This window comes from Salvelinus sp. IW2-2015, unplaced genomic scaffold, assembly GCF_002910315.2.
Source record: "Salvelinus sp. IW2-2015 unplaced genomic scaffold, ASM291031v2 Un_scaffold3640, whole genome shotgun sequence".
In the NCBI taxonomy this organism is placed as follows: Eukaryota; Metazoa; Chordata; class Actinopteri; order Salmoniformes; family Salmonidae; genus Salvelinus; species Salvelinus sp. IW2-2015.
The window spans coordinates 32,571-47,503 of NW_019944917.1; the positions used below are offsets into that span (position 1 = coordinate 32,571).

Sequence of the window (14,933 nt, forward strand, 5' to 3'; positions counted from 1 at the left end):
TGGACTGTTATAGACCTACTGCAGCATACTGTAGTGGTACTGTATAGACCTACTGTAGTTGGTGCTGTATAGGCCTACTGTAGCATACTGTAGTGGTACTGTATAGACCTACTGTAGTGGTGCTGTATAGGCCTACTGTAGCATACTGTATGGGTCTACTGTAGTATACTGTAGTGGTACTGTATAGGCCTACTGTAGCATACTGTATAGGCCTACTCTAGCATACTGTAGTGGTACTGTATAGGCCTACTGTAGCATACTGTAGTGGTACAGTATAGACCTACTGTACACACTGTGGACTGTATAGACCTACTGTAGTGGTACTGTATAGACCTACTGTAGCATACTGTAGTGGTACTGTATAGACCTACTGTAGCATACTGTATAGACCTACTGTAGCATACTGTAGTGGTACTGTGTAGATCTACTGTAACATACTGTAGTGGTACTGTATAGACCATGTAGCACACTGTGGTACTGTATAGACCTACTGTAAGTGTCTGTAAGACCTACTGTAGCATACTGTAGTGGTACTGTATAGACCTACTGTAGCATACTGTATAGACCTACTGTAGCATACTGTAGTGGTACTGTATAGACCTACTGTAGTGGTGCTGTATAGGCCTACTGTAGCAACTGTATGGGTCTACTGTAGCATACTGTAGTGGTACTGTATAGGCCTACTGTAGCATACTGTATAGGCCTACTCTAGCATACTGTAAGTTCTACAGTAGGTATATACAGTACCACTACAGTAGGTATATACAGTACCACTACAGTATGCTGCAGTAGGTCTATACAGTACCACTACAGTATGCTACAGTAGACCTATACAGTACATTCGGAAAGTTTCCATACCCCTTGACTTTTTACAGCCTTGTTCTAAAAATAACTGAATTGTTTGTTTCCCTCATCAATCTACACACAATACCCCAGAGTGACAAAGCAAAAACATGTTTCTAGAAATGTTTGGACATTAAAACCCCTCCTGAAATATCACATTTACATAAGTATTCAGACCCATTACTCAGTACTTTGTTGAAGCACCTTTGGCAGTGATTACAGCCTCCAGTCTTCTTGGGTATGACGCTACAAGCTTGGCACGCCTGTATTTGGGGAGTTTCTCCCATTCTTCTCTGCAGATCCTCTCAAGCTCTGTCAGGTTGGATGGGGAGCGTTGCTGCACAACTATTTTCAGGTCTCTCCAGAGATGTTTGATCGGGTTCAAGTGCCGGCTCTGGTGGGGCCACTCAAGGACAGTCAGAGACTTGTCCCGAAGCCACTCCTGCATTGTCTAGGCTGTGTGCTTAGGGTTGTTGTCCTGTTGGAAGGCGAACCTTTGCCCCCTGTCTGAGGTCCTGAGCGCTCTGGAGCAGGTTTTCATCAAGGATCTCTGTACATTGCTCCGTTCAACTTTCCCTCCATCCTGACTAGTCTCCCAGTCCCTGCCGCTGAAAAACATTCCCACAGCATGATGCTGCCACCACCATGCTTCACCGTAGGGATGGTGCCTGGTTTCCTCCAGATGTGACATTTGGCATTCAGGGCCAAAGAGTTCAATCTTTCTTTCATCAGATCAGAGAATCTTGTTTCTCATGTTCTGAGAGTCTTTAGGTGCCTTTTGGCAAACTCCAAGCCGGCTGTCATGTGCCTTTTACTGAGGAGTGGCTTGCGTCTAGCCACTCTACCACAAAGGCCTGATTGGTGGAGTGCTGCAGAGATGGTTGTCCTTCTGGAAGGTTCTCCCATCTCCACAGAGGAACTCTAGAGCTCTGTCAGAGTGACCATCGAGTTCTTGGTCACCTCCCTGACCTAGGCCCTCGATTGCTCAGTTTGGCCGGACGGCCAGCTCTAGGAAGAGTCTAAGTGGTTCAATTTAAGAATGATGGAGGCCACTGTGTTCTTGGGGACCTTCAATGCTGCAGACATTTTTTGCGTACCCTTCCCCCAGATCTGTGCCTCGACACAATCCTGTCGCAGAGGTCGTCGGAAAATTCCTTCAACCTCATGGCTTGGTTTTTGCTCTGACATGCACCATCAACTGTGGGACCTTATATAGACAGGTGTGTGCCTTTCCAAAGCATGTCAAATCAATTGAATTTACCACAGGTGGACTCCAATCAAGTTGTAGAAWCATCTCAASGATGATCAATGTAAACAGGATGCACCAGAGCTTTAATTTCGAGTCTCATAGCAAAGGGTCTGGGTACTTATGTAAATAAGATATTTGTGTTATATATTTGTAATACATTAGCAAACATGACTAAAAACCTGTTTTTACTTTGTTATTATGGAGTATTGTGTGTAGATTGATCAGGGGAAAAAAAATATTTAATCMATTTTAGAATAAGKMTGTAACGTAACAAAATGTGGAAAAAGTCAAGGGGTCTGAATAATTTCTGAATGCACAGTATGCTATTATATTTGTCTCTGCTATGTAAAGTACAAAATGAATCACTGTGTGATTTTGCCGAGACATTGATTCAGCTTTGCTCTAACTTTACTAAATTCAGCACCATTGTGAGAAAAGATAATCTTATATTTCTACGAATACCAAGTGATGAATAGGACTATTATATAACGGCAACATCTTGATGAGGTTTATTTCTTTGAGTGACTTGAGTGCCCTTTGAATCGTGCTGCTGAACGGACAGCAGTGGTCACATATCGTTACTGCGGTTCCACAGGAGCAATGGGATCCGTGGTGTTTTATGAACATCAAGGCAGACAACACGGTGAATTTGGATCCTAGATCTCGTTGGTGAGATGATAAGGTTTATGTGCGCCGGGGGGGGGGGGGAAATCGGTGTGTCTGCATACGTAATAGAGGTGGTACGTTTCTGTAAGCTAAGCACTCGAAACAGTAGGGTTGCGAGWTCAAGTACATCGTACAAGATTGTTTTTGAAGACATCCGTTGTAGGCAAACCTGGTAGAGTTGTCCGTCTGTGGTATTCTCTGCACACACGCCTACAGTTCATCACTCGTGCCATTGCCATAGAGAAAGAATAAAGGGAAAGAAACCACCATTTACCTGCTATAGTCTACATATTGATTCAGTTGTCATTCTTTTTAATTTCATTTTAGTGGTAATTAGGCCTAAAATATAATATACTTTGAATTAATCAGAAAAGATTTTTCCAAGAATCATTTATCGTGCACCCTGGTGTATTTCACATGAGAAAAGTGAGGGAGCTCCGCAACAGGCTGTTACATACTAACTCTTAACCAATCAGGAGCAAAAGGCTGTTACATACTAACTCTTAACCAATCAGGAGCAACAGGCTGTTACATACTAACTCTTAACCAATCAGGAGCAACAGGCTGTTACATACTAACTCTAACCAATCAGGAGCAACAGCCTGTTACATACTAACTCTTAACCAATCAGGAGCAAAAGCTGTTACATATAATTCTTAACCAATCAGGAGAACAGCTGTTACATACTAACTCTTAACCAATCAGGAGCAACAGGCTGTTACATACTAACTCTTAACCAATCAGGAGCAACAGGCTGTTACATACTAACTCTTAACCAATCAGGAGAACAGGGTTTACATACTAACTCTTAACCAATCAGGAGCAACAGGCTGTTACATACTAACTCTTAACCAATCAGGAGAAACAGGCTGTTACATACTAACTCTTAACCAATCAGGAGCAACAGGTGTTAATTTAGCATAGCAGATGCTCTTATTTCCCATATCCTAATCACAGTCAACATACATCTATTTTCTAACACAATATCATGGAATAAATTAGAATAAATTAAAAAATGATAATCCCCCCCCAAAATAAAGTACAAGTGCATATAGGCCTCCTGATGATATGTGGCTGCTGAGTTGTAATTTGATGGAGCTGTTGAACTCCATTTTTACATTTGATAGAAAACTTTAGCACTATTCCAGACTTAAACTGGAGCGGCCTAGTGGTTAGAGTGTAGAGGCGGCAGGTATCCAGGTGGTTAGAGTGTAGAGGCGGGAGGTAGCCTAGTGGTTAAGTGGAGAGGCGGCAGGTAGCGCTAGTGGTTAGAGTGTAGAGGCGGAGGTAGCCTAGTGGTTAGAGTGGAGAGGCGGCAGGTAGCCTAGTGGTTAGAGTGTAGAGGCGGCAGGTATCCTAGTGGTTAGAGTGTAGAGGCGCAGGTAGCCTAGTGGTTAGAGTGTAGAGGCGGGAGGTAGCCTAGTGGTTAGAGTGGAGAGGCGGCAGGTAGCCTAGTGGTTAGAGTGTAGAGGCGGCAGGTAGCCTAGTGGTTAGAGTGTAGAGGCGGCAGGTATCCTAGTGGTTAGAGTGTAGAGGCGGAAGGTAGCCTAGTGGTTAGAGTGTAGAGGCGGCAGGTAGCCTAGTGTTAGAATGTAGAGGCGGCAGGGTAGCCTAGTGGTTAGAGTGTAGAGGCGGCAGGTATCCTAGGGTAGTGTAGAGGCGGCAGGTAGCCTAGTGGCTAGAGCGTTGAGCCAATAACCAAAAGGTTGCTAAATAGAAAACCCCGAGCTGACAAGGTCAAAAAAAATCTGTCGTTCTGTCCCTGACCAAGGCAGTTAACCCACTGTTCCTAGGCCGGTCATTGTAAATAAAGATTTTGTTCTTAACTGACTTGCCTAGTTAATTAAAGGATAAGAAAACAACGATCTCTTTTTTTAATAATAGCCATGTCATTCTTTACAAAAAAACAAAAGAACAGGTTTCTTAAACTGCATATCTAAGTCTCTGGTCTCTCCTAGGAGTAGGTAACGGTAGACATGTTCTCCGCTATCACTTTATGTTTTAATAATTGTTTTGGGGTATAGGGGAGGGTCGTGTTCAGGGAGGGTCGTGTAAAAATATATTTTATTGAAGGGGGGGACATCCATTTTCATTTCAGAGAGATCCGATTCTCTTCAGGTATCCCTCATTATAAAAAATGTACGGCAGTCCCTTGGCTAAAACGGAGTGGATACTTTAAGTGAAGATTGTAACTTGCTGTTCTTTATTAGGGAGAATGGAGAGAGTTCATTATGTAATGAAGTCCCAATGGGGATGAAGAGGACAGGAAGTAGATAAACCCTTTAATGATGTAATGAAGTCCCAATGGGGATGAAGAGGACAGGAAGTAGATAAACCCTTTAATGATGTAATGAAGTCCCAATGGGATGAAGGGACAGGAAGTAGATAAACCCTTTAATGATGTAATGAAGTCCCAATGGGGATGAAGAGGACAGGAAGTAGATAAGTCCTCAATGATGTAAAAACGAATAAGCATAAAGCAGACACAAAGTTACCAGACTAGTGTCATATTATATTAACCTACGTACCGACCGACCGACCGACCGAGCTAGCGAGCTACCTTCCTACCTACCTACCTACCTACCTACCTACCTACCTACCTACCTACCTACCTACCTACCTACCTTACAACCTAACTAACTAACTAAATAATCAAATAACTGCTAACTAAGCTAACTACTTACGTACCTACCTAACTAACTACCTAACAACCTAATAACCCGAACTAACTAACTAACTACCTAACAACCTAATAACCCGAACTAACTAACTAACTACCTAACAACCTAATAACCTAACTAACTAACTAACTAACTAAAAACCTAATAACCCGAACTAACTAACTAACTAACTAACTAACTAACTAACTAACTAAACTAACTAACTACCTAACAACCTAACTAACTAACTAACTACCTAACAACCTAACAACCTAATAACCGAACTAACTAACTACCTAACTACCAACTACCTAACAACCTAATAACCGAACTAACTAACTACCTAACAACCTAATAACCTAACTAACTAACTACCTAACAACCTAATAACCGAACTAACTAACTAACTAACTAACTAACTAACTAACTAACTAACTAACTAACTACCTAACAACCTAATAACCGAACTAACTAACTACCTAACAACCTAATAACCCGAACTAAATAACTAACTACCTAAACAACCTAATAACCCGACTAACTAACTACCTATCAACCAATAACCTAACTAACTACCTAACAACCATAACCTAACTAACTACCTAACAACCTAATAACCTAACTAACTAACTACCTATCAACCTAATACCTAACTAACTACTTAACAACCTAATAACCTAACTAAACTACCGAACAACCTAATAACTAACTAACTAACTTACCTAACAACCTAATAACCTAACTAACTAACTAACTAACTACCTAACAACCTAATAACCTAACTAAACTAATAACTACCTAACAAACCTAATAACCTAACTAACTAACTAACTAACTAACTACCTAACAACTAAAATAAACCTACTAACTACCTAACAACCTAATAACTAACTAAACTAATACTACCTAACAAACCTAATAACAAACTAACTAACTAACTACCTAACAACCTAATAACCTAACTAACTAACTAACAAAACACTAACAACCTAATAACCCGAACTAACTAACTAACTACCTAACAACCTAATAACCCGACTAACTAACTAACAAACCTATAACCGAACTAACTAACTAACTAACTACCTAACAACCTAATAACCTAACTAACTAACTACCTAACAACCTAATAACCGAACTAACTAACTAATTACCTAAATAATACCTAACACCTAATAAACTAATTAACTAACTAACTAAATAACTAACTAACAACCCAATAACCGAACTAACTAACTAATTACCTAAATAACTACCAACAACCTAATAAACTAACAACTAACTACCCAGAATTTAAATAACATAAAACTAACTACTAAACTAAATAACTAACTAACAACCTAACTAACTACCTAACCTAACAACCTAACAACCTAACTAACTAATTAACTAACTAAATAACTAACTAACAACCTAAAACCTAACTAACTAACTAACTAAATAACTAACTAACAACCCAATAACCGAAACTAACTAACTACCAGTAATATAATAACATAACTAACTAACTAAATAACTAAACAACAACCTAACTAACTACCTACCTAACAACCTAACAACCTAACTAACTAACTACCTAACAACCTAATAACCKAACTAACTAACTAACTAACTAACTACCTAACAACCTAACTAACGGCTAACTAAACAACTAACTACCTAACTAACTACCTAACAAAGTAACTAAGTAACTAAGTAACTAAGTAACTACCTAACAACCTAACTAACTAACTAACTAACTACCTAACTACATAACTACCTAACAACCTAACTAACTAACTAACTAATAACCTAACTAACGGCTAACTAAACAACTAACTACCCAACCCAACTACTGACCGTGCGGTGGTACTCTGCGTACTGGTCGGCTGACTCAGGCTCTGAGGAGTGTCTCTGGAAGGAGCAGCCGAACTGGGGGCTCTTCTCCTGGGTAGGAACAGCGAAGGTGAGGCCTGGGAACTGGAGGCTCTTCTCCTGGGTAGGAACAGCGAAGGTGAGGCCTGAGAAACCCCCCGCTGGATCCAGGTCTGCCTGGACGCTGGCSGTCACGCTGTTGGATYGCTTGAACCGAGCACGTCTGGGAGGAGAGGAGAGGAAGGAGGGGAGGAGGGTTGGGATGTATCTAATGTAAATACACACAGACTAATACTACTCATGCAGAGACAGACAGAGATAAGATGTGGGAGATTGAGGGAGTTTTTCCTTTGTCAGTTTCAACTTCGATAATAACTGCGTGTAACCATGACTACTGGGTATAACACGTAGGACTGGGCTTTCACGCATAACGTAACCCCGGCCCTAATTAACACCGACACACAAACTCCACAGCTCAGGCGGGTGGTACACCTGTTAATACCCTGCACCCCCCCACACACATACACACAGCGAGAGAAATAGAGGAGGAAGTCTGAGTCACAGAGTCACACGTACTACATCAGAAAGGGGAGAAGAGAGAGAGCGAGAGAGAGAGAGAGAGAAAGAAGTGAAGAGAGAGAGAGAGAAGTGAAGAGAGTGAGAGAGAGAGAGAGAGAGAGCGAAAGAGAAAGAGAGAGAAGTGAAGAGAGAGAGAGAGAGACCGAGACAGAGCGAGAAGAGAGAGGGAGAGAAGTGAAGAGAGAGAGACACAGACAGAGAGAGAGAGAAGAGAGAGAGAGAAGAGCGAGAGCGAGAGAGAGAGATAATTATTTTTCGTACAATACCCACCATCTTTCCTCTTACAGTGGAAACATCGTGATGCCTGCTATAAACCTATAATGACTGTTCATATGAGTGTTCATATGAGTGTTATAAATGGTGTTATAACACTACCTCTTGTCCTCCTCCACCTGCACCCCTATAGAGTGAACCTCTCTCAGAGCCTTGCCATCCGGGTCCGAGTCTGACAGGGTCTCCGAGCTGTCCACCTGACGCACACACAGGGTCAAAGGTCAGATTGACTAATTTAAAAAACACTCAAATACACATATACACATATGAAATAAATTAAATTTATTTAAACAAATTGACATGTAAAAAAATACCTCACTTACCTGTACAGCGATAGAAGGCCTCCAATTCCTTCCTCTTCTCTCCGTCTTATTCTCCTCCTGTCCTCCTCCTCCTCCTCCTCCTCCTCCTCTTCCTCCTCCTCCTCCCATCTTACTCATCACCATACTGTTCTGTGAGAGGGAGGCAGACTTCCCCAGACTTCCCCCTGCCCGTCCCACATCCCTCTCCCCCCTCTCCTTTCCCCTGGGCCCCTCCAAGAGACTATCAGCGGAGCCGCTATGTTTTACTCTGGGGGGCCCCTGTCCTCCCCCTCCATAGAGTACAAGCTCCCTGCCCCACCGGGGGACCCCATCCAGGCTCTCGGCTGAGTTGGAGTGCTGGCGGGAGCGGCCGTGTCCTGGTCCTGTGTAGTAACTCCTTTCCCTGGACCGTCTGACCAGACACCGCAACTACAGAGACAGAACGGAGATACATGATGTAGTTGGACTGGATCCTCTGGAGGTCTGACCAGACACCACAACTACAGAGACAGACAGGAGATACATGATGTAGTTGGACTGGATCCTCTGGAGGTCTGACCAGAACCACAACTACAGAGACAGACAGGAGATACATGATGTAGTGGAGTGGATCCTGGAGGTCTGACCAGACACCACAACTACAGAGGACGGACAGGAGATACATGATGTTGTTGGAGTGGATCTCTGGAGGTCTGACCAGACACCACAACTACAGAGACAGACAGGAGATACATGATGTAGTTGGAGGGGATTATATTTCATCATGCAGGAATTATCTGTACAGTTCAATAGACACTATTGCCATCTTCCATCTACTGGCATGGTTCATCTAAGGAACTAATCTATTCCCAAATATTAAAAACGGGAAACGTTGTGATTCACAAAGTAGAGACAGAGTCCTCCATCGGGATCCTGAGAGGACAGTAAGGCTGTTTCGTTAGATCAGTTCAGAACTTGAGATGGAGCTGAATTTGTCTATGATCTGCAGAGCTTTTGGGAGGGATTGGATATGTTGTCTAGATATAGTAAAATATCGTATAATAAAACGAATTGAGAGATATGATTTCTTTCGATTGTTGAATTGCCTGGGCCAGGGGCTCCAAAGACAATGAAATAGCAGAGGATAGATGGATCACCTTTCTGCTACTAATAGTTATGTTATTTTAATGGCTGAGAGATTGGATATAGGACATATATGTACATATAGTACCGACCAGAGATATGACATTTCTAGTCTGTCAAGAGATTGACCATTCTCCATGTCAAAGATATGACCATTCTAGTCTATAAGAGATTGCATTCTAGTCTATCAAAGATATAGACATTCTAGTTGTCAAGAATATGACCATATTAGTCTTGTCAAGAGATATGACCATTCTAGTCTATCAAGAGATATGACCATTCTAGTCTGTCAAGAGATATATGACCATATCTAGTGCTATCAAGAGATATGACATTCTAGTCTGGTCAAGAGATATGACAATTCTAGTCTGTCAAGAGATATGACCATTCTAGTCTATCAAGAGATATTGACCATTCTAGTCTGTCAAGAGATGACCATTCTCAGTCTGTCAGAGATATGACACTTCTAGTCTGTCAGAGATTGACCATTCTAGTCTATCAAGAGATATGCCATTTGCTAGTCTATCAAGAGATATGATCCATCTCTAGTCTATCAAGAGATATGACCATTCTAGTCTGTCAAGAGATAGATGAACCTTCTACAGTCTATCAAGAGATATGACCATTCTAGTCTAGTCTCAAAGAGATATGACCATCTCTAGTCCAATCACAAAAGATGACCATTCTAGTCAATCAAAAGATATGACCATTCTAGTCTGTCAAGAGATATGACATTCTGTCTATCAAAAGATATGACCATTCTAGTCTATCAAAAGATATGAACATTCTTGTCTGTCAAGAGATATGACCATTCTAGTCTGTCAAGAGATTACCATTCTAGTCTATCAAAAGCTTTTTCTGCCGTTGATATATGAAACTCCCAAGAGCTTTTAGTTCTGATTATATGTCAGATATTCAATAGATGACAAAATGTATCTGAAGTTAATCGTTATTTTTAACTAACCACTTTAGACCAGGTGACCCATTAGGAAGGGATGGGGGGGGGGGGGGCGAGGGGGGGTCGTTCAGCGTCCAACAATGTATTCACTGAAATGTGTCTTCCACATTTAACCCATAAACCCCTAAAGATCTGAGAGCAACAACAGAATTCTAGAATAACACATTTTGTACAGAGCAGACATGTCCATACATTTCTTATTAGCTGCATGTGTACATTACTCCACTAATTACAAACATGCTTTTTATGGAGTTGTTTTAAGAATATGCAATATTTAGGGGAGATGCAATTTCCTTTTTCAAAATAACCGAAATGCGACGAGGTGTCGTATCTATAACAGGGAGAGGTTGTAATCTGAATAAAGGGAGAGGTTGTAATCTGAATAAAGGGAGAGGTTGTAATCTGAAGAAAGGGAGAGGTTGTAATCTGAATAAAGGGGAAAAAGGTCATTCTTGAACACGGAGTGAGTCATTCTTACTAATCTACTAGAGAACCAGTTCAGATTGAAGTAGAACTTCTGTATGACTGAAACCTTTAGTGAGGTCATAATGGCCTAGTGCTTTAATATTTAATAATTTCTGCCCTCCGATTTCATATTCATTATATAAATAGGCCTGTTTAATTTAGTCTGGCTTGCCGTTCCAAATAAAGTGGAATATGTTTTGCTCGTATCATTTAAAAAACAAGTTGTTAGGTGTAGTCAGGGCCAGAAGTAAATAGGTAAACTGGGAWATGATTTTTTYCCATAAATAGACAGGTATTGTCCTTTACATGGTAGAAAGATCTTATCTATTTTCTTTAACCGTCTACTAAAATGTATTGTAGTGAAATGATTTCTTTCTTTCTGGAAATTAATACTGAGCATGTCCACTTCACCGTAAAAGTTGTATTTTTTACTGATCCAAATACGTAATATAGTTAAGTAACTGATCATAATTCGGATTTAATCCAGAGAGGTTAGAAAAAGTATCTAGATCCTCTATGGGGCTGTGGAACGATTCAGATTGTGGATTTAAAAGAAAACATGAATCATCAGCGTACAATGACACCTTTGTTTTTAAAGCCCTGGATTTAAAAACCCCTTGATGTTATTGTTGGATCTGATTTTATTTGTTAACATTTTGATCCATAATAAATCGAAACAGTGCGTTTGGATATTCAGATCCCTTGACTTTTTTCACATTTTGTTACGTTACAGCATTATTCAAAAATGGATTTAAATACATTTCCCCTAATCAATCTACAATACCATATAATGACTAAACAAAAACAGGTTTTTAGAAATTTGTGCAAATGTACTACAAATAAAAACACATTCATATTTACATATGTATTAACTTCTTGACGCTAGGGGTCAGATTATTATTWTTTTTTWAAAATAACTTTCCCAAGGTAAACGGACTATTTCTCAGGTCCAGATCGTAGAATATGCATATAATTTACAGATTAGGATAGAAAACACTCCACAGTTTCCAAAACTGTCAAAATATTGTCTGTGAGTATAACAAAACTGATTTTGCAGGCGAAAACCTGAGGAAATCTTACCCGGAAGTGATTTTTTTTTTTTTTTAAATCTGTGTTTAATTTCCCGTCTTTCTTCCATTTAAGACCCTTTACTCAGTACTTTGTTGAAGCACCTTTGGCAGCAATTACAGCCTCAAGTATTCTTGGGTATGACGCTACAAGCTTGGCACCCCTGTATTTGGGGAGTTTCTCCCATTCTTCTCTGCAGATTCTCTCAAGTTATGTCAGGTTGGATGGGGAGCGTCGCTTCACAGCTATTTTCAGGTCTCTCCAGAGATGTTCGATCGGGTTCAAGTCCAGGCTCTGGCTGGGTCACTCAAGGGCATTCAGAGACTTGTCCCAAAACCACTTCTGCGTTGTCTTGGCTGTGTGCTTAGGGTCATTATCCTGTTGGAAGGTGAACCTTCGCCACAGTCTGAGGTCTTGAGTGCTCTGGAGCAGGATTTCATCAAGGATCTCTCTGTACTTTGCTCTGTTCATCTTTCCCTCGATCCTGACTAGTCTCCCAGTCCCTGCCAGTGAAAAACATCCCGATAGCATGATGCGGCCRCCACMATGCTTCACCGTAGGGATGGTGCCAGGATTTCTCCAGACGTGACGCTTGGCATTCAGGCCAAAGAGTTCAATCTTGGTTTCATCAGACCAGATAATCTTATTTCTCATGGTCTAGAAGTCCTTTAGGTATCTTTTGGCAAACTCCAAGCGTTCTGTCATGTGCCTTTTACAAAGAATTGGCCTAATTGGTGGAGTGCTGCAGAGATGGTTGTCCTTCTGGAAGGTTCTCCCATCTTCACAGAGGAACTCTAGAGCTCTGTTAGAGTGACCATCGGGTTATTGGTCACCTCCCTGACCAAGACCTTTCATCCCCGATTATATAGACAGGTGTGTGCCTTTCCAAATCATGTCCAATCAATTAATTTACCACAGGTGGACTCCAATCAAGTTGCAGAAAAATCTTAAGGATGACCAATTGAAACAGGATGCAGTCTCATAGCAAAGGGTCTGAATACTTATGTAAATATGGTATTTCTCTTTTAGTATTTTTTCCTTTCTTCTAAAAACCTGTTTTCACTTTGTCATTATGGGGTATTGTGTGTAGAGGATGTCATGCCCTAATCTGTTTCACCTGTCTTTGTGCTTGTCTCCACCCCAATCTAGGTGTCGCCCATCTTCCCCATTATCCCCTGTGTATTTATACCTGTGTTCTCTGTTTGTCTGTTGCCAGTTTGTTTTGTTCGTAGAACGTACCAGCCTTTTCCCTCTTACTCCTGTCTTGTCTTAGTTCCTGTTTTCTACTTTTTCCCGGATTTGACCCCTCTGCCTGACCTGACCCTGACCCTGACCCTGACCTGCCGTCCTGTACTTTTGCCACACTGCTCTGGATTACCAACCAATGCCTGATCCTCCACGGATTATCAGAGGAAGTAAAGGCTAAGTTTGCAGCCCGGCAACTACAGACGGATCTCGACTCATTCATCGCTTTAACCATCCTGATCGATGGTCGGTTACGGGAACGTAGAAGGGAGAAGAGGTCTGATAGCGGTACCAATCACTCACTCAAGAATCCCACCTTGCATCTGGTGATCTCCGGAAGTCCCTGGCGTCTACATCCCCAAGAGGATCCGAGCTTACCCGAGTTCCTCCAAGAGCCTCCAACGACTGCCGATTCACCTATTCCCGAGCCGATGCAGCTCGGCAGGGCTAGGCTGTCTCCAGCCGAACGCGTACACAGACTTGACACCCAGAGTTGTCTGTATTGTGGTACTGCCGGTCATTATGTGTCTACCTGTCCCATCAAGAGACCTAGCTCATTCGTCGGAGTGAGTACTCTGGTGAGTCTTAAAGATAATTGTTTTTCTCCCCTTACTCACCCCCGTCTCCATGCCATCCTGCTGTGGGGCGACCAGTCCCAGCCTCTGCAGGTACTCATCGACTCCGGGGCCAATGTGAGTCTTATGGAAGTTACCCTGGCGTCCGAGCTGGGCATCCTCGCTCAACTCCTCTCTTTTCCCATGGACGGGCGCTCTATAGGCCGGGTCCCCCACCATACCAACCCCATCAACCTACGAGTGTCAGGGAACCACAGCGAGACAATCCAATTCCTGCTAGTTGAGTCTCCGCAGGTTCCCGTGGTATTGGGATTCTCTTGGCTCCAGCGACACAATCACTCTATTGACTGGGCTACTGGTGCCATYGCGGGCTGTAGCCCGTCCTGCCACACTGATTGACTGAAGTCAGCTCTGCCTGCCCCAGGACATCTTCCTGGGGGCTTGGAAATTGCCCCGGACCTCTCCACCAGCCCCGCGGAGTACCAGTACCTCCGGGAGGGGTTCAGTAACGCACCGGGCCGCTTCGCTTCCGCAGCACCAACCGGTATCCAAGAAGGTCAAGATCATTAACCCTTCTGCTGTTCATCCTCTTTTGCCCCTGTACCCTCCGTATACTTCCTACCTTTCCTGTGTCTAGAATTAAAACCAGCCCTTTGTCTCCTGAATTCCATGACATTATTTTATATTATATTATAGTATGAAGAATACAATTGAACAAAGCTGAATAAAATATAAATATTTTCTCCAAACGATTTGAGGGAGTGTTCACATGCTGCTATTCTGTGTTGAGTGGTTAACAAAGAAACAGGTCCTCCTATATACTTAATGTAGAGTTATTCATGTAACTTTAGTTGTTCGAAAAACGTTGGTATATATGTTTAGATTTTTAATACATTGTAAGGCTGCATGATGAGACTAATGATGATTTGAAAAAAAGTAGCTTGAAAGGCATGAGCTCTGCTTTGTATTTTTGTGCAGGCTATTCACACTATAATAGTCTCTCATTCACAATTTGACAAGCACATGATGATGCCTCGAATTTCACTGCGGCATCCCCTTTGTGGCCGTAATGCA

General features: G+C 41.9%; 1 protein-coding gene across 1 annotated transcript in view; it reads right to left on the minus strand.

Moving 5' to 3' along the window:
- The window catches only part of LOC112076242 (disks large-associated protein 3-like), a gene marked incomplete at its 5' end in the record, with an annotated part of 22,816 nt that extends 8,723 nt beyond the window's left edge, over window positions 1-14,093 (minus strand). The window contains 4 exons of the mRNA XM_070441232.1: window positions 7,258-7,495; window positions 8,227-8,321; window positions 8,448-8,855; window positions 13,902-14,093. Coding sequence (XP_070297333.1) covers window positions 7,258-7,495; window positions 8,227-8,321; window positions 8,448-8,855; window positions 13,902-14,093 — 933 coding nt within the window. The remainder of the gene's footprint in view (window positions 1-7,257; window positions 7,496-8,226; window positions 8,322-8,447; window positions 8,856-13,901) is intronic.
- Window positions 14,094-14,933: the final 840 nt, after the last annotated feature.